The 26,702-nt window shown below is 43.7% G+C and overlaps 2 protein-coding genes across 2 annotated transcripts in view; both read right to left on the bottom strand.

Annotated features, from left to right (window-relative positions):
* Positions 1 to 7,990, bottom strand: part of OGDHL (oxoglutarate dehydrogenase L) — a 55,175-nt gene extending 47,185 nt beyond the window's left edge. Inside the window, exons 1-2 of the mRNA XM_064464844.1 lie at positions 7,837 to 7,990; positions 2,915 to 3,149 (exon numbers count right to left, since the gene is read on the bottom strand). Coding sequence (XP_064320914.1) covers positions 2,915 to 3,121 — 207 coding nt within the window. The 5' untranslated portion in view covers positions 3,122 to 3,149; positions 7,837 to 7,990. The remainder of the gene's footprint in view (positions 1 to 2,914; positions 3,150 to 7,836) is intronic.
* A 14,463-nt stretch (positions 7,991 to 22,453) lies between these two features.
* PARG (poly(ADP-ribose) glycohydrolase) overlaps positions 22,454 to 26,702 on the bottom strand; it is a 70,948-nt gene continuing 66,699 nt past the window's right edge. The window contains exon 18 of the mRNA XM_064464834.1: positions 22,454 to 25,959. Within this exon, the coding sequence (XP_064320904.1) occupies positions 25,793 to 25,959 (167 nt within the window). The 3' untranslated portion in view covers positions 22,454 to 25,792. The remainder of the gene's footprint in view (positions 25,960 to 26,702) is intronic.

The following is a 26,702-nucleotide window of genomic DNA, read 5'->3' as shown; positions in this document are numbered from 1 at the left end:
CCTGACACCATGCTTCAAGGAGAAATAATGATGCCTTTTGCAGAGCCCACGTCATTATATTTTGATTGTTGTTTTGGCTACGCTAAGGACAGGAAATTCAAAAGACAAGGAAAAGCAGGAAATCATCAGGAATGGATTTGCACAAAGAATAAGTGTTCCTACGGATATAAATGCAGATTCCCTGATCTATAACCATGGTATACATAGAAAGGAGAGATTCTCAAAAAAGCACTGGTAATGCTGAATACGCTCATTGGAACATGACATCCATATTTCAAACCATTTTAAGTAAGCCAAATGGGAAGACATGTCCAGTCAAATCTTCCGAGAAGGAATTACTTTGAAGAGCCTTCATTAATTGGAGTTTCTAAGTAAAAGTGAATAGAGTATGATTTTTAAAGCCCAGGAAAAACAAAGCTTTTTCATCTCATCAACTAGAAGGCAGCACATCCCCTCTGCTAAGAAGGGGATATCTAAGAAGAATGAGGAAAAATAGGTAATAAAGAGGAAGAAGGGGAAATAGAACATAACATCTAAACACTTAGCACAAACTGGCTCTCTAAACCGTGTTGGACATACTGGATAAAACAATGAAATAGGAGTGGCCTGCAGAGAGAGTAAAATTATTAATAATACCACATAACCAACAGCACATTAGCCGTTGGTATCTCTTGACATGATTTTCCAACACTTCCACCACTTTCCATAGCAGAATGACAAATTCGGAGCTTGCCTACAGTCATACAACCACAGCATGAATTTTTCTGTATTTTTAAGAAAACAGGGTGAGTTCAACTCACAACATTTTTAACCTGTTTTATTAAAGCCCAAATTGAACAATTTCTGTCAACAAAAATCCTGGGTAGATATTTACAGCTTTCAACAGATGAAATGAGATGTTTTTTAAGAAACCAAAGATTAATTTTGCTGATGAAACAAAGTAAAATTAATTGGCATCATTCTCCTCCCCCTCTTTTTTCTAGGCTGTGAAAAACTGAATTATTTAGGCAAGAATAGCTGAAAGGTAATCCATGATGTCCATCATTCCTATTCTTTTAAGCCTCATAAACCAGGCATACAGTGACTTTACTTCAGTTCATTACTGTTCTAAGTATACTACGCGTAGTTCACCTGGAAAAGAGTTCACGCATTTTTAAAATCCATCTTGAACTACCTGGGATCCACTCCCCAGGCCACACCCTACTCCATCAGTACATTTACATTCCTCTGTTAATTTACTTCTGCTAATATGTTGGCCACTTTTCAACCTACAAACTGCATCACCACATCAAGACCCATCACCCAACTGTGCCTGAGCTGCCAGACAAATTAAGTAGTCTTTCGGCAGGATTTTTAGGATTTATTGCAATATAACGAGCAGGTCTAAATTTAGGAGAAGCCTTTGCTGTTCGCTAGGGCTGGCCTTTAGGCAGGGCCTGGGCGCGGGATCAGCCCGGCCGTTCAGCACCCTGGCCAGCTCCGGCCATTGGACGCGCGCAAGCCTTCATAGCAGGAAATCTCGCCCCGCTGCGACGGCTCTGAACAAAAAGTTTCATTCTTCTTAAAGAAAATAAGATCATTGCAAGTCGATGTAACAAATAACGCAAGTAAAAGCAAGATGTGACCACACACGACCCTTCTGCATTACTTCATTCCTTTGGTTACCTCAAAATAAAGGGTTAATACTGGTCTAGAGCACCAACACACCATGAGGGCTTCTCAGAAATTCATTCAGTGCATCCACACAACGTGCTACCCTGCTCTACACCGGCAGTTACATGATGAAGAATCAAAGACCAATGGGACAAGAGGAGCTACCCCTGGAAAAGGTCTCTTTAGTTCCAAGTTAAGGTATAACACAAAAGACCTAGGATCTCTTCAGAGTTGTCACTGCATATGTCACCTTCCAACAAGGCTAAACTCATACACAATATAAAAAAAAAAGCTACATAACTGCTTTTTTTGGTCTCCTTTTTTGTTTCCTCAACATGCGTCACTTCCTCACACTCCAGACAGCTTATCAGACTTAGAGCAATGACTTCTACATGACATTTTGACATATGTGCCTCAAGAATAAGGGAACACACAACCAATTTGGTAAACATTTTGGGCACAATTCACTTTACTTCTCTAGAAAATTACTTATCTGTCTTAGAATTTATCAGACTTCTCATCAGCTTCTTAAGTTACTGTACATGTATCACCATAAGAGAACCTTCCTTGTCAGCAGAAAGCTTGTTAAAAAATAAATCTATGTATGTTGTCCATAAGAAAGGATTTGGGCAATAGATTGAAAGTTTTTTTTTAAAAAAAAAAAAAAAAGGGCAAACAAATGTATGTTGCCTGGAGAGAAAAGGAGAGAGACAGAACAAAATACTTTTAAAGATGCTTAAGAAGGCTTTCCTGACAATTTCAGGTTCAGTTTTAAGGTTACAACTCCCACAGCTACCTAAAGGGAACTGAACATTCATCTTCTTCAGAGAGTTTAGAATTACCAGCATCAACACATATTATTTAAATATAACATATCCTCTTATACAACCTTATTACAATAAACCAAAAATATTAAAAAGTATTTTACTTCTTGGGTCTCCTTCCAGATGTAACTAAATACTTAACAGACTGCTTAAACTGCATTTCCATGGAGGAACGCTGAAAGTTTCTGAGCAGTTTACTATTTCTGGTCAGGACTTCTCATTCTCTCCACTCAACTCACCATGCCTGTGGTTCCTCTGTACTTTTTCTGCTGCAATATCACATCTTACAACAATCAATATGTGGAAAATTAGTTTCACATTTTTCATTTCATACAAGACCTTTTTCTGGACTTTTTATAAAACAAGTTAAAAAAGAAAAAATCGATTCCACTCTCTAACGTAATATTATCATTTATACAGTCAAGTTTTAGACTTACCTTATGTACGCTTTTAGGGTTTTCAAGCCATGCATAATACATTTCCTCCACATAATTTGAATTACTCCCACTCAGGAATGGGTCTGAGGTTCCTGATGAAGCATACCGTTGGCCATGTGAAAATACCCTTCTGGCTATATCTTGCTTTTCCAGAAGTTTAATGCCATGCCACTTCAGCGTAGCCGCAAACAACTTCAGGTGACTCATGTTTGTTTAGTAGACAGAAGATCCAAATCTATTAATAAAGATAAAAACAAACCTAATCAGGAAAAGAGCCAATGAACTGCAGACACATTTCAGCCTCACAAACTGAGGTTTATGGCTAGAGTGCTCTTCAGCAAAGCTCAGGCCTAGGCATGAAGCTCTCCTCAGGCAAGAGGCCACTCCATGGCTGATGTGGAGCTACCCTTACGGCAGTGGAAGTGCTGCTGATGGCCATTACCACATCAATCAGTTCATCTCACAGCTTCTAGAACTGAAAACATCATCCTGGCTCCTGAAGCAATCACGATACCTTTGGTACCACATGCCCCCTGAGCCCCGCTTCCCTGGGAACAAATGAGTCGGCTAATCATTGACTTCTCTGGAGCTCCTGGCAACCATAACTTCTGCCTCTCAGCCTTTTACCAAGTCAGACTGGGGTAGGTTCCATAAACAGCATCAACGCAAGCGCAGGGGTTAAAAAAAAGCCTGCAACCTCAAATTTATGCCATAAATAATGGAGCTGACAAAATAATTAAAAGTGTTAGTTAGGTGTTCATATTGATATCAGCCTTCAAACAAACAGTGTTACACTAAGGAAAGGTTCAGTTTAATTTGCTTTCCTAACTAGCAACATTTCACTTGTCCTTCCAGTGCCCTTGCATGAGATTTTTAAGAAGGAGAGCAGATTCCCTGTAATTTTGAACACAGTGAGAAAAACAATAAGGGTCAAATCTTGGGAATGCTGAACATCAGCTCCAGTGTTAACAAAGGGAATCAAAGCTCACCTTCAGAATAAAAAGAACAAATGTAGCTTACAATTAGACCGAAAATAGCATAATCTTAATGCTGAAGTTGTTAAAATTGCAAAGGAATAGCAATAATGCGAAAAGAAATTATTGGTTTTGTTTTCACTTCAGATGTATTTGGAATGCCATAAGAACATAAAGGGTAGGACACTAATTAAGAGGAAGAGAAATTCAGATTTTACTGAGGTGCCTCTCATTTGGTTTGCTGTCCATCTAGAGAAATAAGTTATTTAGTCAGAAGGTAGAATCCAAGTTTTTTGTTGTTTAGTGTCACTAGTTGAGCAACTGCTAAAAACAAAAGCACTGAGCTGCCAAATTAAAGTGTTTTAAAAACAACACTGTAATTTTGAGTCACAGATCAAATTCAATGTTACCTATTACATGTAAAGATTATTTTATCTCTAATACAAGAAGTAACAGATACCTTAAAATTTTTTTATAAACATTTTCTGTATATAAACCCCATTAAGTTATTTTTTCACTGTTTTTCCTCTTCCCCCTCTCCCTCCAAAAAAGGAAATATAGCGTCATAAAATTTCTAAATTTGTAAAGGATAGAAAGAGCTATATTTTTCATTGAAAGATTAATATTGGTCTTTAAAAAAAAAAGAAAAAAGCTCCTATTGCATAAAACAGTATTATTGCATGCTTTTCTCTGGCATCACGTTTTTATCATTACATTTTTAACTCAACATCTATTTTGAAAGCTGCTGACCGGATCCTTTTCCTAGTTGCTGACTCTAATTGTATCATCCCAGCAGTGAACTCTCCTCCTGTATCACACCAGTTCGCATGTCTTCTCTTTCAAGACTTGTGCAGCCTTCTCACTCTCATCCACTAGCAGATCTGACGCCTAGCTCGTAACACCAGCTGCTGTCATCCACTTACTGAATTTTCCAAAGAAGCACTTGTTCACCTTCTCCCTAGTGCCCAGATACAAGGAAAGTATTCTCCCAAGGCAGTGTCACCAAAACTAGTACACAATCCTCCTTTAAACTTATAAAAACCCCAAAACCTCAAAACCACACACCCTTCTCTCCCCACTTGGCATTTTCAGCAAATGGGCAACGGCTAGGCTACTAGCGTGCTGAATCCCCTATACATTAGCATTATTTCCTATCTACCTATATTCACTTGTCCTTCCCCATTTCACAGATTCAAAGCTTACTACAACACTGATTTCCTCCTGTGTCAAGCCCCGCCTATGATTAGGGCTCCTAGGCAACTGCAGGAACATAAATAGCACCAGCACCATTTTGGAAGCAGATTAAGTCCTACAAAAGCTCAGAACAACTGGGACAACACTGACAGAGTTACTATATTGTCAGCATACATAATTCTCTTTAAGATGTAACGGTGCTAAAAACACTACGTGTGCATCATGCCATTTTGCAAGATTTCAACATGTTGTAACAGCAAGAACTGAGAGGTCACCATGGCACTTAGGACTTTAGGTCTGTGCCTGTTCTCATAGAAATGATTATTCCACCTATCTTATTTGCTGCAAATCCCACTCTCTACTTCCAAACTTGTGCATGCATACCTGAGGGGTGGACACTCATTCCTGAAGGGTTACCTACCCTCATTTAAAGTGCTTTGCAAAGAGCTGGGAGAGAAGGGAATGAGAGGAACATTTTTCTCAGTTTATGGTACTAAGTGCCAAGTTTCTTAAGTACAGGTAATATCACATTCTTTCTTCCTAATATGTCTGCCTGGAGAATGTAGAGATCTTCCTTCTACCGGTTCACAAGGAATGCATAGCAAAATAACAACAATTTATCACAGAGACTTAAAAAGGTGTGCAAATAACATAACATATAATAGAAACAAAGAGCTTATAAGTGGTACCAGTCACTTCCCTCCAGTGCCATTGAAATTTCAAAATGGGGTCTGAGCCATAATTCAAGTTGTACCTACAGAGCATGCAATCTATAAGAGCGGATATGGGCTATGTCACTCCTGTGAAGATCACGGGTGAAGGAAACTGTTATCACAGACATTATTCCCATCTCATGGAAAAGTAATGCCTCCATTTTTATGCAGGTATGAGACAAAAATGGACGAAGCCACCAATTATGTAATTCCAGTCAGATTTCAACTACAGATTAATTTCACTCAACAAAACCAAACTTCGTCCGAGTTCTTCCTTTTGCACACACCACCCTTCAGCACAGATGTCAGCTGTCAGCAGCTAAATGAGTTCGAGACCACCAGCATGATCATAGACCATTTCAGCCCACTCAGCCTTGAGATCGTCAGTCAAAAATCAGCACACAGGACAGCAGGCAGAAGTCAGAAATAGTTAGGATTGTTCCACTCCGCCATGTTTCCTAAATCAACCCTAAAATGAAAACAGTGATTGGCAAGGAATCAAGCTGAGCTAAGAGCAACTAAAGGGAAATATTAATTAAATCCCTACCGGAGGTCAAAAATAAGAAAGAAGCAGTGAACCAAAAGAACACCTGATATTTAATGCACCAAAGCACCCTTAAAAAGGTGGAAGTAAATGAAAGCCCTAAGCGGCTGAAAACTTCTGCAGCTGTTCTGCAGCACGGCATGTATGTCTCAAGCTACAAGCTAGCTTTCACCTTGGCGCTTTCAATTCCAGAAGTGACCAAATGCCATGGACAGCCTTGTGAGTCCTTCTACCCAGGCTTCTAGAGGGTAACAGAAGCATGTGAAAAAGAGACAGCAAGACACTTCCAACCCCAAAGTGTTTATCTAGATCTTTTTCAAGATCACTTTATAGGCCTAAATATATTGCATAAGCTAGGATGGATATGAATCAGTATTCTCCTGATATTGCCAGTACCCTTAATGAGTTTTTCAACACACACACACAAAGTCCTACTATCAGTGCGAACAAGTGTTCTTTATGCTCTGCAGATGTAGTCATTAATATGCCTGGTCCACATTTCACAAAAACACTCCTTCATCCACTGTCAAGGTCATTTTCTCCTACGTTCCCCATACAACTCACTCCTAAAGCTCTTCTTAAGATTGAATAATACTAATAAAACAAGGCCGACAGTGAAAAAGTAGATGAAGATAATTATTTCCAAAAGCCTGTCATGGATAATTAAAACTAGAGAGGCACAGAATATCCTTACCAAACAAGGCTACTTCAGGAATATATATTTCCACGTGCTAAATGCTTCTTTTCCTTCCAGCACAGACGTGCCATACTGTATAAAGAAGCATAATTCTACAGCCAAAAAGTTGACCTGGAGGAAGTTTACAAGGATTGCGCTGTAAGTCTTGGGCAACGGAGGCATCTCCACACAATAAAACTACCCAATATAGTACTTTCCCCTTAAAAAAAACCGCCTGCAGTGGGTACCAAAGGGATACCACCACCACACGCTCTAGGCTGCCGAAGCGTTGTTAAAGAGCAAAGGGGAAATATCCGGAAGGGGTCGGTTTTATTCTTGTGCCCCTGCCTGTAACACGAGGACGCGTCCTTCCAGGGCCGCCCGGCAAAACCTTGCCGCGCCCGCGTCCTGTTCACCTTGGCCGCCACCCGAGGCCGGAGCCCGGCTACCGCTGGGTACCGCCGGCGTACCACCGGAGCCCGGGCCGGGCGGCCGCCGTCCTCCCGCGCACCGGCCCGCAGCGCCCCGCCGGGAGGCCGCTCTCCGGGACCCGGCACGGCCCCTCACAACCGCACGGCGAGGGTGACCCCGACCGCCCAGTACGCTCCACACGGGCCGGGCCGGGCTCCGCCGCGCCGCCTGCAACCTACCGCCCCCGAGCCCAGCCGGCCCCGGCCTCGCCGCCGCCCCGAGCCGGCGCTGACAGACCGACGGGGACGGGGACGGGGACGGGGACGGGGACGGGGAGGCTCCGGCCCGGCGGCGGACAGCGGTACCGGTACAGGCCGCACCGCGGGAGCGGCGGGGCGGGGGACCGTTACCTGCATCACGTGAGGCGCGCGCCGCAACGGCCGCCGCGCCCGGTGCGCGCGCTGAGGTCACGGCGGGGCGGGGCCGCCTGGCGCTGTCCTCGGTACCGGCGCCTGCAGGCGCGGCCGCCACGCCCCGCCCGAGGCCACGCCCCTCAGCGCCATCTTAGGGGCGACGCTCGCCAGCGGCGGGGCCGGGGCCGAGGTGCGAGGCAGGGCGGTCGCTCGGTGCCGGTGTGCTCCAGCAAGGAGCCGGGCGTCCTCGGGAGCGCCGTGGCTGTGCCGGTCACTCCTCCCGCTATACAGTGAAAGCGTTGCTGCGCTGGGCGCTGCCCCGGCACGGGGTGCGTGGCCCTCTGGTAGGGCCACCTGCCGTGGGGTGTCCGCAAGAGGAGATGTACCTGGCAGGAAGGAAAATGGGGTAAAGTGAACACCCGTCTGCAAGATTTCTGGGTGATTGTGAAGAAAATTGGTGATAGAAGAGGACACAGACTCACAGACTGGCAGGGGCTGGCAGGGCCCTCTGGAGCTCACCCCGTCCCACCCCTGCGTGAGCAGGCACCCCCAGAGCAGGGGCACAGGGCCGCGTCCAGGCGGGGGGTGAATGTCTCCAGGGAAGGGACCCCACAGCCTCCCTGGGCAGCCTGTGCCCCTGCTCTGGCACCCGCACAGGGAAGGGGTTTCTCCTCATGTTCAGGGGGAACTTCCCGTGTTCCAGCTTGTGCCCGTGGCCCCTTGGCCTGGCGTTGGGCACCACTGAAAAGAGCCCGGCCCCACCGTCCTGACACCCGCCCTTTAGATAATTATAAGCATTAATGAGATCCCCCCTCGGCCTTCTCTTCTCCAGACTGAACAAACCCAGGTCTCTCAGCCTTTCCTCCTCAGGGAGATGCTCCAGGCCCCTGGTCTCTGCACACCTTTGCAGCTGCACAGTGTGAGGCATCATGGGGATGTAGAAGATTACCCTGGCTTGGAAGACTCTGTGCTACACCTTCTTCTCGTTAATCTCCAGGCCTGTAAAGATACCAGCGCAAGAATGTAATTGCACTTGACATTAATGGCAGAGGACAGCATCAAACTTTATGTGTACGGAGAAACTCCTTTGGTGATGCCTGTTTTCATTAAAAGTAGAGTAAAAGTATAAACGAAAGCACCGATCAGATGAATAACTGTGAAGGGAGCACGAAAAGAGAACACATCTAAAGGACAAGTTGTTCACACCACTCCTGTACTGAAATGACTGGAAGTTTCATAAAGGCCATGTAAAGTGTTCCAAGGACACTCATGCTTTCTATCCAAAATTTGTACATAGACTGAAAGTAGTAGGCCTTGACAAAATGATTGGAACTACATTTAAGGCAATTTTTTTGAGTGAGTTATTGTCACAGTTTATGCGGCCAAATATAAAATGCGAGACAATACAATTTGAAATGTTCCTTTGCTGGCAGAATCTTTATTTATATCTTCCAAGTCTTTTTTTCCTGGATGTCTTAAAATTACAAATCTCTATCCATTTTCTGTAATAATTCACGACATATTTGTTATTTATCTATCTGCTCTTAATCAAGTTACACAGTGCATACAACCAAGGTCAATCGTCTATACAGACACTAAAATTGATATTTCCAGTAAATATTGGCACCATCAAATAAATACCTATGTTTGATAATTTTCTGGGTAAAAAATAAGATATGAATAATGGGGAAACTGAGCACACCTTCAAAGGAAGGAGGAGAGAAAGAGAGCTATAATTGGTTTTGTGCTGAAGGTATGCTGCAAAAGTGAGTTTATCCGGGTCAGGTGCGCAGAAATGGGAAGAAAAACCTTAGGAAGGAACACAACAGGCTTCATCTGGGGCTTTGTCACCTAATGGTCACACAGATTTCCATGAAGCTTATTGGTTATTACAATTGTTGATTAGAGTAAAGTTAATTTATTCTAGATTAAAATAACCCACCCTTAATCCTCACATAAATAAATCAAAAGCCTTATTATCATCTCAGTGGTTTTCCTAGCAGCTGTGCATCTTCAAGAAACTGATAAATACCACAAAGTGAAGGTGTGAATGATTTTATGTTAATATTTTTGTGATACAGTATTTAGGGAAGGCAATAGCTTGCATGGAGAGAGGGCAGAGGAATCGCTGTGGGGCTGCCCGTCCCACGGACAGCGCTGCCGGGGAGGGTGACCGCCACGCTGGCCGGGGGAGCCCGCCACCGCTGCAAAATACAACGCGTGCTGAGCCGGTTACTTGCAGCTAGCCAGATGCTGGTTGAGCCTTCTGGCGAGTGGTGAAATATTGTTAGATGCTGCAGCCACTAATTGAGTTTTAAGCTTATTATGAGCAGACAGAAGCCATCTTTAGAGCAATCATGTTATGCTGACTGAACATAAATTCAATTAAAAAATCACAGTGAGGACAAGCAGACCTCCCCTCTACTTCAGAGGGAAACCCACATGTCAGATCCGACTTTGAATACCTTTGCAGCGAACAGGGTAAAGATGCTCGGATAGACACTAAGGTACCACAGTATGTTTCAAGTGCTTATGTTGTTCCCTGAAGCCTTTGCCCAATTTCACAACATTTATGTTCTTTTATTTTAATTCTTCACACAATGGGAATTTGTGTGCTTGAAACAGCCAAATTCTGGTTCATTGTGCTCTGGAGCAGCTCCCAAATTCTTCAGTATTTATTGTAACTGGTTTTCCCTCCTGCCTCTCCCACGCAGCTTGCGGTGCCTGCCCCACCAGCTCTTGCTGTAGTAAGGCATTGCCCTTCCTTCATTCGGCACTCACCTTGCCACCACTCTGCGCCTGCTGAGCCACACCTTCTTACTGCTCATCTGTTTGCTCTCCAGTGAGTCCCTGTGATGGACAATCAGCTATTTTCTCGTGATTCCACTTCTAATTCTTAAAATTTCCAATTACAGTTCACATTTACCTGCCCATTTACGTGTTCGCTTGTACACTTCCCTTTCCCTCCCACCACCCAAAGGAAGACACATACACTGGCGTTGCTCCCTGCTAAACTATCACGCTTTGAAACAGGCTGGAATGAAAGTCCATCAGTGGAATGAAAGCTTAGAAAAATTGCAATTCATAGCATACACAGAGCCAAGATTGCCATCTTGCCGAGCATTGTTCTCACGCCAGCTCTGCGCTGAAAAAGCGTTATGCGTTAGAGAAGTTCTGCACTGGATAAAATGTATGACACAGGACAGTCACGACGTACCCTTGAAATGGAAGTCAGATGTGAGACTGTCTGTTGTGTTGAAAGACATGCTGCCTCACCGTGATTTATTTTCATATTTATCCTTATTTTCTGTAACATGTCGGTGTTAATCTGACATGCTTTCTTACTTATTTCTGCCTCTTTTATGTCTTAACTCAGGCATGAGTTTAAAAAAAAACTAGAACCAACCTATTTGAACCAACCAAAGCGCATCTTAACAAAACTAGAACCAAGCTGTTTTCGGCAGCACACCATGTTGCCCGCTGGGGGCACAGCACAGCCCATCGTTTGTTCCACGGTATGGTATTGCACGGCTCTAATGCCTTGCCTCTGCCTTCGCTTGTTTTTGGTACATCGGTTTTCCTTGCCGGATCAGCAGCTACTCGCAATCAGCATTGAGGTTCCTGTGGTTAATTGCTTCACGCAACTCTCTCTCTAACACAGCACGACTTCTCAGTAGGCTTGTTTCTTCAAAGGGTAATCTCATAGGAGGTGGTCTGGATACACGATTACTCATAGAAGGACAATCTCATTAATAGCTTGCCCTCCTGAGATAGATATAGTTATGTATTTTTGGCAACTCTTCATTGCTGTTGGTAATGTAATTCCACTAGAGACAATGTTTACCAGAAGTTCTCTTAAGCCAGGCACAGAAACTCAATTTTACTTTCCTTCCCAATGTCTTTATTACACACAAAGGCTACAAACTAATGTAGATTCAAATCTTAGATTTGTATATCACCTCTTGATATACAGAAGAAGAGAGAAGAGAGAAAAGAAGAGATTATATTTGTAACATCATCTCTTCTTAAAGCAAGGCAATTTGGAAACAGTAGACCTCCCTCTCACTTTGAGCCTAACAACAAAGGCAGTGGATGTCCTACGGAGCTCTGGTCATTAGGCTTGTTTAATATTTAAATCTGAGATTTAAAATACTTAGACCATCCTAGACCAAACAGCTCCAATGGATGATTCAGTCTGTTTTCAAAGGTGGGGTTTTTGCGTTTCGCTCTTTACCCTAGGGAAACATTTCAAGTAAGTACTGAAAAATTTTAAAATCCCTGTGAACAGTAGCAGAGGAGCAGCACTCACTCTTCCAGCTGGGATTTGCACCGCTTCCTTGCACATTTCTCCTCCTTTTCCACAACCCTCTCTCAGTTGGAATATCCTGAAATTATTTGGCAGGTGCCTCCTCTGCTGGACACGGGAGCCTTTCCTGGGCAGGGTACACCACTCGGGGTGCTCGCAGCTGCTTTGAGCTTTCTCCCCCGGAGCACCCTACGCCTCGTGCAGCTCGCACAGGAGGCTAACCACAAATTCTTGCTTCCAACCACACACAGTACAATGAAGACCTTTCCTTTTCCAGCCCCGGCCCAGGACTCTCCGCTGTCATCGCATGCCACAGTCCCCCCGTGCAGCACCCAGCAGCCTGCCTGCTGTTGAGCACCCCGTGCTGTCAGTGCTCCAGTCACCTCCATTAGTGCAAAAATATATTAATTGTAAATATACTTCTTAGCCTGGAGTCCATACCATGTTTTCGGGAGGAACCAAATTACTTTTAGCAGGAACTGACAACTGCTGAGTGCTGCCAGGCAGTTCCTCTGGCAGATTTCTGATTCAAACTTCCCTGGGTTTGCTCCACGGCTTTTGTTTTTATTCTAGCAGACATATCTGCGTTGAATGGGAGAATGTTTGCTGGTAGCACTAGTACGGATCTGCTCCGAGTTGCTACGTATCTCAGAGTAACAGGACTACATTTCGCCCCCTAAGATGGCACCTGCTTAGGCACTGGCAGAAGGCTTGTCTGAAACAGCACAGTGCAGTGCTTCGTGCTGATGTGCTCACCAGTTGGCTCAAGCGGGTTCCAGCACCTGGGAATGCCCTTCCCGGGTACTCCCCCATAGTAACTACACAGCCACGATCTGCACATTTTACTACTACAAAGTCAACAGGTAAAACCATGACCCTAATGAAGCAGCAGCAAATTTCCTTCCACTTCAGTGCTTTCCCCCCATTCTCTTTTATCTTCCTTTTCTTTGTCAGCTGGTATCATTATTGGGCTTTTCTCCCTCCCCAGCCCTACATGGGAGCAGCATATTAATTACCTCTGACATCTCCAGCAGCGAAGTTTATGTGGGGAACTTCACATGGGCTATTTCCATTCCCTTAGCTTGCCGAAACCTTGGCTTTGTGTGCCACGAGCTTCAGCAATATCCCTGACTTCCCAGAATAAGCTTCCCGTGGCAAAGGAGACACGGGCTGCTGGATGTCTGAGGGACAGCAAAATCGGTCCAGTTTCACACTCCTCCTTGCGTTGGGCAGGTTAAACGTGAGGCAGCGAGGAAAGGCAAGAGCACGCTGGGCTGTGCCGACAGACGCACAGCTAGTGGCTGGAGGGAAGAAACTACTGCCCTTTCCTCAGCCGTGGGGGTAACCTGGGGGGGTCAGCAGGAGGGCAGAGCCGGCAGAGCTGGCTGCACAGTGCTGCACGGCAGGAGGACGAGAGGCAGTGAAATAGGAATGGTTCAGTGTAGATACAAGGAAAACATTTTTCACTCAGAGGATAAACAAACACTGCAACAGGCACCCAGAAACGTGGTGGGACCTCCATCCTTGGAGGCTTCCAGACCCAGCTGAACAAAGCCCTGAACTGCCTAGTCTGACTCCAGTGTTGATCCTGCTTCGAGCAGGAGTTGCCCTGGATGGCCTCCAAGGCTCCTTCAAACCTGACTGAAGCATCTATGATTCATACCAATTTCACAGCCGGAGTCACGTCAGACCGAAGGTTAAGCATGCAGTCGTTATTTGGGCAACAGACAAACTCATATCGATGGTTTTATATGGATAAGCGTCTATCTCGGTTTTAATCTATATTCTAAAATTTCAGGCTGTATTGCTCTGGAAAAACAGGAGCTTAGAAGTACAGCATGTTTTATTGGAAGACCAAGCTCACCAAAGACTGCTCCTCAACTGATTCTGGCCAACAGGTTACTTTCAAGTGACTCCAGACATATTCCTGGGTAGAATCAAACCGCAGGAGCCCATTTGTCTGGCCCCGGATCTGTTAGAGAGAGGCAAGCTAGACAACAGAGCTGAATGAAAATCAGGAAAATGCAGCTTCTACCTGGCGGTTTCACAAGCCTTTCCTAATAAATCAGCCCACTACAACTACAAGGACAAAAGCACCTGTTGCTGTAATTGTTTCTCTGATATCTCACTGTATTATCATTAAAATCTCAGAGTAAGCAAAGAACTACAGCATATACAAAGCAGCAAGTGGGTCAGTAAGAGAGGTGGCTTAGGGAGGATCTCTGGCATACAACATTTATTACAGCTGCCAAATAATGAATTCATGTTGGAATTAGCCAGAGCAATAAACTTAATTTGTCCCAGTATTTCAATGGGAAGCTAGTATGTTGGCAGGAGAAACAGCAAGGAGTTTTCCCCACTAACTGTGGGAGCAGATCACCACTGGCGCTGCAAAAAGGCCCGCCGGCATTTGGCACGTTGACGATGAACAAAGCGCTGCCAACTGCCCTTTCCTTAACTAAGAAATAATTGAAAATACTTTTTTTTTCCTATTTTACCCATGGATTAGGAGAAAACGGCTAGAAAATTATTTTCAATATTTGCAGGTGTATTGTGAGAGAATCCTAACAAAAAGCAGAAAAACATCTTTATTTTTGATAGATTTCTTGAAGCTACATCTAAAACACTACATTTTTATAGACTGTCTCCTTAGGTGAAAATAAGACATCAAGGTACCCGGGCTTCATCATACTCAACTGGAAAATTATCCTCGTCTCTTATTCTATACCACTGGCTGTGTTTTCTTCAGGAGGATCTATTTTCATTTTTAATGCTATTTATCCTGATGAGGGAACGTGCAATTATCTTCCCACTTCTTTCATTTGGAAGAAAATAAATAAGGCAAGACAGTTCTCCATCAGCTAAAACTTCAGGGGTATCTGAGATTTGTGGCTCTCACTGGGAGCGGGGTTTGCTAATGAAGCTTTTGAAGCCACAGTGGCGGTGTCTGATTGTAATTGCTGAAAGGTGACTCTTGAAGGGGTTTATTTGCACTAATCAACACCATGTTGTGCCTCAAAGCTAGAGTTCCCTTAGATGCACTGTCCCTACCGAGTTATTCTGCAATAAACGAAAACAGGCTTTTCTCTTTACCTCTGTTCTGGCACCGTATCTGGTTTTTAATGGGATCCTTTGAAGCTGCTTTCCAAACCTGTCAATACAGTTAAAACTTAATAATTTCTTTCTAACACTTTCCTCTCGCAGCCCCCAACCCCTTCTCCTCCGGCGCCTGGGCCAAAGGGCCCTGCCGCAAAAGCGTTAATGTAAAATACCCAGGGGCTCAGGGGTGGGCTGTAAATATCAGGTCTATTACATGCAGAGTAACAATCATTTCTTATTTTCCTGACGGTGGCCGTTTGGAAACATTACATTCACAGCGCTGGTCGCAGCTGGACGATATTAGAGAGTGATTCTTGCTCACAGTTGAAACAGCTCTACACTCCCCTTAGTTTTTGCTCCCTGTATTTCACTGGACAGTTGCTCGCCAGGAAACTAGAAAATAGTCTGAGCATCTCAGTTACCCAGGTGAGCTTACTGTTCATGCCTGACGTGGACCGTTGATCCGTTAGCAGCCACCGCATCACTGAAAGATTTTCAGAAAAATAACATTGCTGTTGTAGGAAAAACACAACTCACCCCAAACTTAGCCCCAGCATGTTGTTTTGTGCTTGTTTCATCAACTCAGAATAAATTGTTCTGACTTTTCTCTAAATTCCTTCCGGACCAATTGCTCTGCAGTTCAGGCTGCCACGTTACACAGGTCCTCCTATTTTGCGGAGTCTTCACCCATCGATGCTGAGCTCACCGGACTGGATTAATGCTCGTGAACACGAGGCAGTCGCGGTGCTCAGGACACAGCACCGCAGCGTCCAGCTCTCCAGTCTTCTCTGCAGGCCAGTCACCAGTGCGTGCCTGGGTGGTGCTGGTTTCGCTACCGCTACGGCTCCATTTTAAGGCATTTTGAGCTGCATGAAATCCTAGTCTGATTAATCATATCACCTTCAATGCACAGTACACGACATGAAGGAGAACATCGTTAAGTGAAAGGCAGAACCCACAGTGAGATGAGTTTTGGATTGTAATGATGCTAGCATTGGATTTTTAGCGCCATTGCTGTGGCAGCAATTACAGATGTTGCCTTAACGAACAGACCTTTCCTGCATAGACCCATCCCCCTGGACGCACGCAGTGCCTGTGCAAGGCTGTCACTGAAGCCAATTAAGGGAAAAAAATGAAAACTCGGTAAAGGTGTTTGGAAAGTGAGAATAAATCCTACCTGTCATTTCTTATTAAATCCAGCTAGCAAATCACGACCCTCACTAATTACCACCCTTGCATGCGGCAGTAAGGGAAGGATCTAGCTCTGAAGAGCAAGGATTTCACATCATTTTGGGGACTGTGATTAGCCTAAGACTTAAGTAAATGAGTTTGAAGCTGACAGTTCACTCAATACTCTAAAGCCACTAAGCGCAGCTGGCGCACACTGTCACCACGGGCGCTCCGCGGGCGATGGAGGCTTAGCAGGAGCGAGCCGGGAGGCTGAATTATGATTCCTCCTGCAGACAGGGTGAACCTTTCGGGCCGAGGCTGAGATCATCGGCTAGACACCGCGGAGGAGCTGAGCGGCTGCAAGGCCATCAGACCAGAACAGAGATATAAAGCAAGCGCTTCAGTAAAGAAAGAGGCTTTTGCAAGGCATCAACACCACCTCACGCGTGGGACACGCCATACGCGGGTTTCGCCCACCAGGTCTGGGTTTGTGGCACTTGTGTGTTTTACCTCTGTAGGAAAAAGGTGCTGCCTGTGCCTGGTGGACAGTCACTGAGCAGGGACCCGCGTGAGTCCCTCACCTCCTCCCGGCTTGTTCTTTCCCTCTGCCCGCTTGAGAGAACTTCCCCCACCTGGGGATATTCCAAATACTCATTTTTGGAAACGGCTTGAGATACAAACTACTAAATACAACGTTAGGATACTTTGGCCGCTAGTTGCTGCTTGCGTTATGTCTCAGTCCTAGGGAAATATTAAGGCGGCAGAGCATACCTGGCGTTATTTGTTGTTTCAAGATGCTGGTCACTGTGATCCATACGCTGTTCAATAAGACATTGGCCAAGTATTGCTAGAGCTCAGAACCTGAAGTTGGATTTAACTCCCTTAAGTCATAGCTCTGTCAGGTCATTGCCACATGAATTTTCAGGACAGCAAAGGCTTTCCTCTCTCATATAAGTATATAAATGCATTATTTTGGTCATAGATTAACCATTTTTCATGGGCACAATTTTACACAGATCTGTCAGAAGCTTTTACTGGCCTGTAGCAGAAACCAATCTCAATGTAATTTATTACCATTTTGAGGCTATCTGAAGGTCACATGTAATCAAGATTTGAGGCAAAAAGAGGGGGATGCTTGTGTAAAGCAAACAGGAATTTGTTTAGCCTTGAAACCCTTCAAACTACTGGGGCCAAAAGCTTTCCTAGCAGGCAAAGGAGGTTCCTGCTGTCAGTCGGGGTAACAAAACCCTTCCAAAACTGACATGCAGAAGGTGCAGGTTCATCTGAGTGCGTCCAGCCCTCATGCCAATGACTGATAAACAACTCTGAAAACTTAAAACCAACCCCAAAAAGTCAGTCAAAAGATTTAGAGGCTCAGATGCTGAAGTCAGGTGGTTTTAGGAGGTACTTAGTTGTCATTAAAAACATCTAGTCCCCATGATTGCCCGCAATCAAACGGTCGGGTTTCCAATGGGGGGAAAAAAGAAGCTCCAGATCTGTTGCATTTTAAATTTAATTTGCCGGGTTTGGCTGCTCGGTTTTGGGTACGTGGAGCTGGCGGAATGAGGGAGGCGCGGACTCAATCAAGCAGTGGGTCTTTTTTTCCATCATGAACGCTCAGGGAATTGTCATCACCACCTAGCTGAGATTTACAATGTGGAAGAATTAGAAGCCTCCTTTTCCCAAAGTTACGTATGTTCAGTCCTTGCTCAAAAGACACTGGTATTTTTTTTCTTACATTTCTCCACAAAATGCAAAGATTCTAATTTTCCACAGAATGTAAAAAAATCAAATATCCCTTCATTCCCGATCCACATTTGCCACCAGTCCAGTAATTATGAATGAAAATGCCACTTTGTTTATGTGTGTTCCATTTGTGGCAGAGATTAAGTTATTAAATTTGCACTCCTGGCATCTGGTTAATACTGCTCTGCTGCAAAATTCCTCAGGCAACAGGCGAAATAATGACTTAAAACTGCAACAAGATAATTACCTTACAATGCAGGCATTTTGAAAATAGAGTTAGCTCTGGATTTGAAAATACAATTTTTAGAACCGTATCCTTTATATAAAGGGTGCAAAACACTTAAAATTACCTTAATTTATTTCCATGACATTTTGGTTTGGATCCAATCAATTCCTAGTACATTAAGGAAAATCTTGTCATTATTCAATAACAGGATTTAGCTTTTCAAAGCAATTTTCTTAACCTTTAATTTTGAAAAGGTAAGTCTTCAAATCTTCGCAAAATTAACTTCCTGCTGTGGTGAAACACTTTGATCTATACAATATCTTTATTGCATCTGGTGTGCCAAGGTGCTTTGATGAATGAAAGAAATCAGCAAATTCAACACTCCCCTTCAGCTTCCAGCTGAAAGCCCAGCGTACACGCGGAGAGGAGCGACGTCCTCGCTGAGGTAAGGCCACAGAAGAAGGTTCTTCTGAAGCATCTCTAAAGCAGATGATGTAAACTACATCTAAACCTTAAGTGGGCACTCTTCAAAATTAATTGATTTAGCATCCTTGGCTTTCAAGTAGAAGTAGAGAGACCTTCTTTCTGCTTAGTGATAATCCACACTAACGTCATAGTTCAAGATGATGAACTCTCCCTACCTTTGCAGGTAACACCTGATGGGGAAACAGCTCAACAGAGTTCAACAAATGAATTTCCTTCACAAGTAGAGCAGATCAAACAGAATCCAAGCATTACATTTGGAGAGCACGCCTATAGCAGATTCCTGTAACAAATCTGAAAACGTTGACATTTACCCGTGATTCTGCCTCGGTTTTCCTGGTTTGTTTTTGTTTTGACAGGTACTGTTAGCAATTTCTGAGAAGAAACGTAACTGTTCCCCAACAATCAAAATAATTTTCTATCTCCATAAAATGAGTGTAAAAGAAAGGTGAAAACACTGTCTTTGAGAAAGAAGAATGCAGCTTTCCCCTTCTGCCTCCTGACACGCTCCTCCACCCTGAAAAGGAGATGTCAGGTCCTCGATAGCCACTGCGGAGCACAAACCAGCCAGGATTAAAGGTTTAATTTCTCACACACTTCAGGCATTGCTCCTGTCAATTACAGTTTATACAAAACGTAGCAAGCATTGTACTTCCAGGCAAAAATACAGGTAATGCCTTTAACCTTTAGCTAAGGTCAGCCTACTGAAAACTTTATGACATAAGGAGACATTAAAACAAGCAGTTTGTAATTTGTCATAACTGCTTTCCTACAAAAATAGCCTTCGGAATGGGAATTCAATGTTTGCGTAGGGACAGCGATCGGATGCTAACACACCTACGTCTGTCTCGCACCCAAACCGGCAGCGACTTGTGCGGCACTACGTTCTGTTTCTTGGTAACTTTAAACATGGACTTTAAAACCAAACCTGCTCCGCTGTTTTTTTTCTCCCTTCCTATTCAGCAAGTGTAGTTTTTCTCTGTGCAGAATCTCACTTTGGTAACATTAACTGTGAAAGGCAGCAGCTATAGTGGGCATAAGAATTCCAAGCAGTCGGAGAAGGCGTCTCTTTAAAGAACAATAGAAAAAAAAGCGGTCACTGAACGGGGCCTTCCAAGTGAATGTAACTGAGAAGAGGGTAGTCAAAGTGTCCGTGCAACGCTCTGCAGAGGGTAGGGAGGTAGTTACCTGCGTGTTCGGTGCGTTCTGCCAGAGGAAATTTACACAAACCAACATTTACCACTTGGGCAGAAAGAGGAGTTGGGGCTTTTCAGTAATCTTTACCTAATCAAGCATGTTTTTTCTATTTTACACCCAATGAAAAAATCCCCCCATTGTATTCCATTGCTCTGAAAACTTGAACGCCAAAGCCGTCCTCTTAGATACTCAACAAGGAAAAAAAGCAGGCAACGAATCTCCCATTTTTAGTATCACCTGCTCAACTTACCATTAAAAAACAACCAAACCACAACACCCTGCCCGTTCCTTGTTGACGCCGGGCAGAGGCGCTACGGAAAGGATTCTCGGTGCGACCCATTTTCCATTTGATCTAGAGAAGCGCTGACTGTGGACACCAGCCAGCACACTCGGACTGTAACACCGCGCGATCTCTCTGCGCGGTCTGCGGGTTCCACCCTCCTCTGCTTGGTGGATTTCCATCTGATTAAGTACAAATTAACGATCCGCACTCCCTGTAGTTTGTGACAGCTTCTTTAAGCTTCTGCAATATACGCACCGGGTAGGCAGCAGGCGTAGCACAGCGTGCGCGTACCCGCGCCCGCCCTAACAGCGTACCACGGTTATCACAGGGACTTGCAACACACCAGCGCTTCCTTTAGCTGCGTACCAAGCGCCACTGACCACGTAACGTAACCCCGGCTGACAGCTCAGTTAAGCAGAAATTGATGGCATTGCTGTAATGGTTATCAGTGACAGATACCTCCTATGCAGCTTCCAGGCCACACTCACTTAAGCAATGATAAATGAGCATGAAACACCGCGAGCACAAAACAAGATCATAAATACTCAATTCTTAGTTAAAAAAAAAAAACAACCCAGCAATTTCAGGCAGCTGTAGCGCCTCGCAGTTTCCACGATTTTATGGATGTTCTCACTCTTGTCAGAAACGTACCACAAAATAGCGAGAATTTTTGCAGATTTTTTAAAAAAGGGAAAAAAACCCAGTCATCCATCCGGAGCAGATACTGCCTCACCCCACACTGGCTAATACACTAATAAATCGGTGAACCTTACAGTGTTTATAACGGCTTTTGGTATCCCAAGGTCTGACATCCACCTGTCCATCCTTCTGTCACAGAAAGCCGTGGAGGCCGAGAGGATAGAGCCTGTTTGGAATGGAAATGTCAGAAGTCGTGAAGTTCTGTTCGCTGGGACTCCTCTGCCCGAGTACTGACGCAGGTGGGAAGCCAGTGGTTTGCAACGGAGAAAAACGGGAATAGTCCATGGGGAGTTGCAATTGTGCTTCTTCCCCAAGGAGTTCTGCCCACAGGCTCCGGTTGCTTTTAAGAATTAATAAAGTGTATTCCTGAGGGTGTTTGCCGATTACAGTCGGGCCAGTGCCAGCCTGAGGCAGGAGAGACCGGCAGCTGCTTCCCCGCTGCAGCGGCGGAGCGTGAGCGCCTTCTGCAAGGCACAAGACGAAGGGCATCGACCCCTCCCTACCCACTCATCACGCTACCGCCAGTCTGTCGTCTCCAGATTACCCAACACTCCGCCAAAGGCCCCTTATCCGAGAATGATATCATTTTGGCCATTTCCATGAGTGGAATTAAATCTACATCCAGGAACGACAAACCACGCTCGGGGAGGAGCCGAGAGCCAGCGCGCGGCCGCCAGCACCAGCACCCCAGCTCAGCCACGGCCAACCTGCTCATCCCTGCTTCGTGGGCAGGCCTGCGGGTCACCGCCTTCGCCACTGTCGCTGCTGTACGGCAGAGTACATCCTTTAGCATCAGTGCTGTGAACTTTAATAAGCTCTGCTACATCTAAAACCTTAGGAGCAATCAAATTTTATTTTATCCTAACTTTCCGTAATGCTAAAAGGAAGAACTTCCTTATTGGCTTAAATCAGGATTTCTGAAAAACAATTCACATCTTTTCATTTAGGAGGATGTCAGCCCCACTTTTACAAACCATGCGAACATTTATGCAACATGGTCATTATTTAAGATTTTTTTTTTAGGGTTTTATTTGCTTTTATTCAGTTATAGCCCCCCTTCATGAAGTTCAACAAATAATCAAACGCTTGCTTACTGAAAGCAGACTGGGAACTAACACTGGACTGTCTGCCTATGCCCCAAACCACACGTATGAAATCTCACACTCATGCCAACAGCCTTCCAGGCTGCAGCAGCTACTTCCTTTTTGCATTGCTACGCAGCCGGGAGCAACCACTACGATATTGGGCAGTAAGAGTAAATTACTTCGCTCTATTTTATGTGTCAAAATACTTGAACTATTGAATTTACTGCTAGAACTACCTGTGGTATTGTGCCACTTACATTCAAATATGCTAGAATTTCTCTGTCCTGGGATGTATCACGAGACAAAGCACACTGTATTGCTTCAGTCAGAATTTTTTAATTGTATTCCTACAAAATCATGTAAACATTAGCATACAGATCCAGAAAAATCAATGTAACATAATGGTGCATAAACTGTAAGTTTAGAAGAATGTCAGAACACTTCAACAGTTTATAAATTAATATATACAGCAATGGGTACTCGTCATTAGGTAAGAACACCTCAAAACTGAGGAATTTAGGTGCAAGAGCTGTAAAACAACAGAAGGGCTCCGACACCAAACTTGACTACGAGGCAACACTGCAATCTACATGACTGCCTGTTGTTGTTTCAGATTAAGCATTCAATTTAGCTGCTAAAAAGTATAAAACAAAAGTTTTGGTAGGAACTTTATTTTTATTTGAAATCATATAGCAAACGTCCCTAAAGTAATAAAAAACTCAAAAACCGGAATACTCCATAAACAGGTTTCTAGAAGAGTGAAACTGAAGCTTATTAGGCTGCACAAAGGGATCATCGGCATCTCCAGTCCACGCTACTGCAAACAGAGCACCAAAAGGCATCTCTAGCTAAAGAAAACGTTTCAGGTGGGTTACAAATGGAGAGTGGCAGCTGGAGGGGAAAAAAGAAAGATGCAGAGCACATATTGGGCTGGTGCAAAGTTCCTGCTTCCACATGCAGCATTCTGGGCAGTTCAGCTCTTTATTAAATTAGAAGGTCATGGAATGTAACATCACTGTTAATTTGTTAACTCAGGGGTATTTTGCTTAAAAAAAAAAACACCATCCCAAAACAACCAAGAAAAATATAATCTTCAGCCTGTCTGCGATCAAAGCCGTATTCAAAGTGTTCTTACAACATGGCCCTTTACAAGATCAGGGACACAGAGTAGAACGCAGGACACGTCACTCTTATTCATATGACACGTTAAACAGAAAATGAGTATTCTCCTTTTCTCCTGCCCATGCAACCATATTTCAGGGGTGGGAAACACATGGTAAACATATCCTAAAGAATGATCTCAAATAAAAGGCATTCTTCCCCATAGCAGGGAATTCTCAGGTATCGGTGAAAATACAGACCGCATAAAATGACTGGGATTATCCGGGAAACACCTGACACTGCAAAAACTCTCTTAACTGGATACCCTATAACATGATCTTCAGAGAATCCTTCCAAAGTTAAGTACATTTTTCTGTTTCTAGAGTTGAAGTAGAAATTTATGCCCTCTTATTTTGGTACATTTTTCATACCTGACAAATCCCTTCCCCTCACAATGAGAATTAATATTGCACTAATAAAGATGTATTTACAGTAAAGGGGAGGTCACGTCTAGCCACCTAAAGCTTTTTGCTGTATTTTCTTCCAGTTGTCTAGGAACAAATTCTGTTCACCTTTGCTATAGCACATCCTGAGTGGTAAGGTGAAGAAGGTTTGGCAGATAGCACCAATTTTCCATCACTTGCCTTAGCAGGGTACATTTACCATCGGCAATGCATCTAGAAGCACTACCGTAGTTGAACCTAAATGCCCAAATAAAAGCTTCTTATAACCAGTTATTCCTATTGCCAGAATCTGAGCTAACACTGAAACACCAGGAGCAGGAGAAAAGGTTGCCGCTAACTCTGAGGATACAAGCTGCAAACACAGGAAAAGGCCTGAAATTCTATCCCAAATCTTTTCCTTATAACCGGTGGGGGTGGAGAAAACTACAGCTGGTGGGAAGAATAGGAAGAAACCCTTAAACTGCTGTGTCTGTCGCCTTCCAAGCAACACGCTTCCCGGCTGCCCGCTTCACATTAACACAAAGGTGCAGCACTCTGAGGTGTTTATAAAAGACCCAAACTCTTTGCTATTGCTTCCACCAGAGCAGCTCAAGCAGCAAGTGCTTTATTGTAAGCCAGACTGCCAACAGCTTCCAGCGTTTAATTACCACGTTGTGTTTCAGGCTTGGAGAGGTTTTATTTGACATTAGCCAAAAGGATTTGTTGATACTGGAGCCTTAGCTCACTACATTTCCTGCTGTGGTTTTCACCTGTACTGCTAAACTAGCAACTACAACAGACCAGAAAATCTAACACAGAAGAGGCTAAACTTAGCAATTGGGCCTTAAACTTAAACTGGGTTTAAACTACTAACAGACAAACGTTTCATTGGATTGGCCTTGTACATCGACCCGGAAAAGTTTTATCACAGATTTATCTGCAGTTTTGTGTAAACTATGAATGTACTACAGCAACACTAATGTGGTATTCACAGAGATAGTCATAGCACAGCTTTTACACATCTTTTGCCCTCTCTTCACCGTTATCGTTCCCGTGCCTAAAAAGACACGGGCACAAACTCCTAACAAGACCTCATGTTCTTATCTGTAGCCTGCAGGCTTTCCTCCCACTGATACGTAAGTGATTTCCATTTTCTCCCTCACGTCATCCCGTGGGGATCTCACGCTCACATATACGCATACTGCGATAAAGGAGAACCAATATGACAATATAAACACAACTAGCAGACCTTAACTCAAATGATATCGCCAACAACAGTGAACCATGAGAAACTTCAAGTATACTAACGTGTCTAAGACCTTGCTCAATGCTGTAACAGATAGCACCAGCAAAATGGCATCGAAGAGTTTCACATTAAAATGTTTCCCTCTCCCTCTAACTTGGGTCACATTCCTCATTTTCCCACCCTCCCGTACTTGTTTTTTTCACTGCTTCTTCATGCTAACTTTTATCTCTGATTCGATAAAGGCAATGCAGTTGTGAAATGCATCATAGCTCCTCCAGAATCTTTCAAATTTTAACCATTTATTAAAAATAGATTAAACCCAGGACATTTTAAGTTAAATGAATGAAAACGTTGATAAGAACAACAAAGGTACCGTGGCAGTCTTAAGGAGGTAATCAGATGATGAGTTTTCAGTAAGAACGATCATTACAACACTTCTCTCAAAAATCATCGCAGGAGTTACATGGCTGCCTGTACTCGAGCACTAAGCTTACATGAGAAACCTAGGTAAGATCTCCAAAAAATTAAAGGCAAAGGAGTATAGAGAAATCTTCTGAAGTCTTTCAGCAATCTCAACTGAAATACAATTGTATACCAAAATATTCTGCTTAATAAGGTATAATGCAAACCAGATTTACCAAAAAAATCTGTTCTGTATATACATGAACAAGGTTTTCATGTATGAAACCATCAAACAAACAAAAAAATTTCTCATCTCAGAGGTGGGTGTTCTTTTGTTTGGGTGTTATACATAACTACCAATGCAGTCAATATATATTAAGTTAAGCCAATTATTACATTATACCCAGCAATTCACAAAATATACCAATGGGAGAAGATGCACAATATTCTGGTCAAATACATTTATTTTAATCCTCAAAGCACAACACTTTTTCTTCATCATCATCATCAGTAGAATCTGCATAGGACTCAATGGTATTGTATATGAAAGAGTACAGCTTGACTTCTGGTCCTGAAGTAGAACAGCTTCTGCATTCTTCATTGTAATATCTCAATAACAGCCTATAAATGTCCCCTTAAAAAGAAAAAGAAATCATTAAAAAACACGTAAGATCATGCCGTATGAAGAACGCAGGGTTGCAGATGAAGGCTAGGAATGCACCCTCACGGTGAGACAGTGTCTAGGAATATCACTTTTCAAATGAGCAGTGAAAGAGGAGGTAGACAACTGTTCAGGGAATGTGACTGTTTCAGAGTTTGTTCAGAACACAGGGTGGGCTGCCTCAACCTCCTGACAAGCCTTCTGCACGAAGGCATGTTAGGCTCGCACACGTATTACTTACAAACGCATTGCCAATTACTTCACTTTGTGCTTCTGTCCCAGAAATTGAAGGCATGTAACAATTACAGTGGGACCATGGATAGTCTGCTTTTCTTGTATTGCTAATGGATGACATCTGACCACGTCTTGCAGGATCAAGCCACAACCACTGTAGACGAATCTTTATCAAGAATGCATAAGCAGCTTTTCCCTTTTTAAAGCATTTGAGTTATATTAAAAGCTTTTGCAAACCTTCTGGCTACCACATGTATCTGTTTCCCAAATTCTGGAGCATAACTCCTAAATGAATTAGAAAAGGATTCTAGAAGCCTTCTAACAGATTAATACTGCACAGCTGGCCCTGAATCAGATCTCTGAATCAGAGGAGTTCCCCGCTCTGGAAACAGGTACAAAGAAACCAAGACCTGTTTGCTCGTGTTCAGGACCTGATGACAATAATTCTTATTGGACAATTTCCATTTCTAGAGACGGTTAGG

This window comes from Phalacrocorax carbo, chromosome 13 (assembly GCF_963921805.1).
Source record: "Phalacrocorax carbo chromosome 13, bPhaCar2.1, whole genome shotgun sequence".
Lineage (NCBI taxonomy): Eukaryota > Metazoa > Chordata > Aves > Suliformes > Phalacrocoracidae > Phalacrocorax > Phalacrocorax carbo.
The sequence above is the reverse complement of the archived record's forward strand: the minus strand, read 5'-3'. Positions and strand labels throughout refer to the sequence as shown.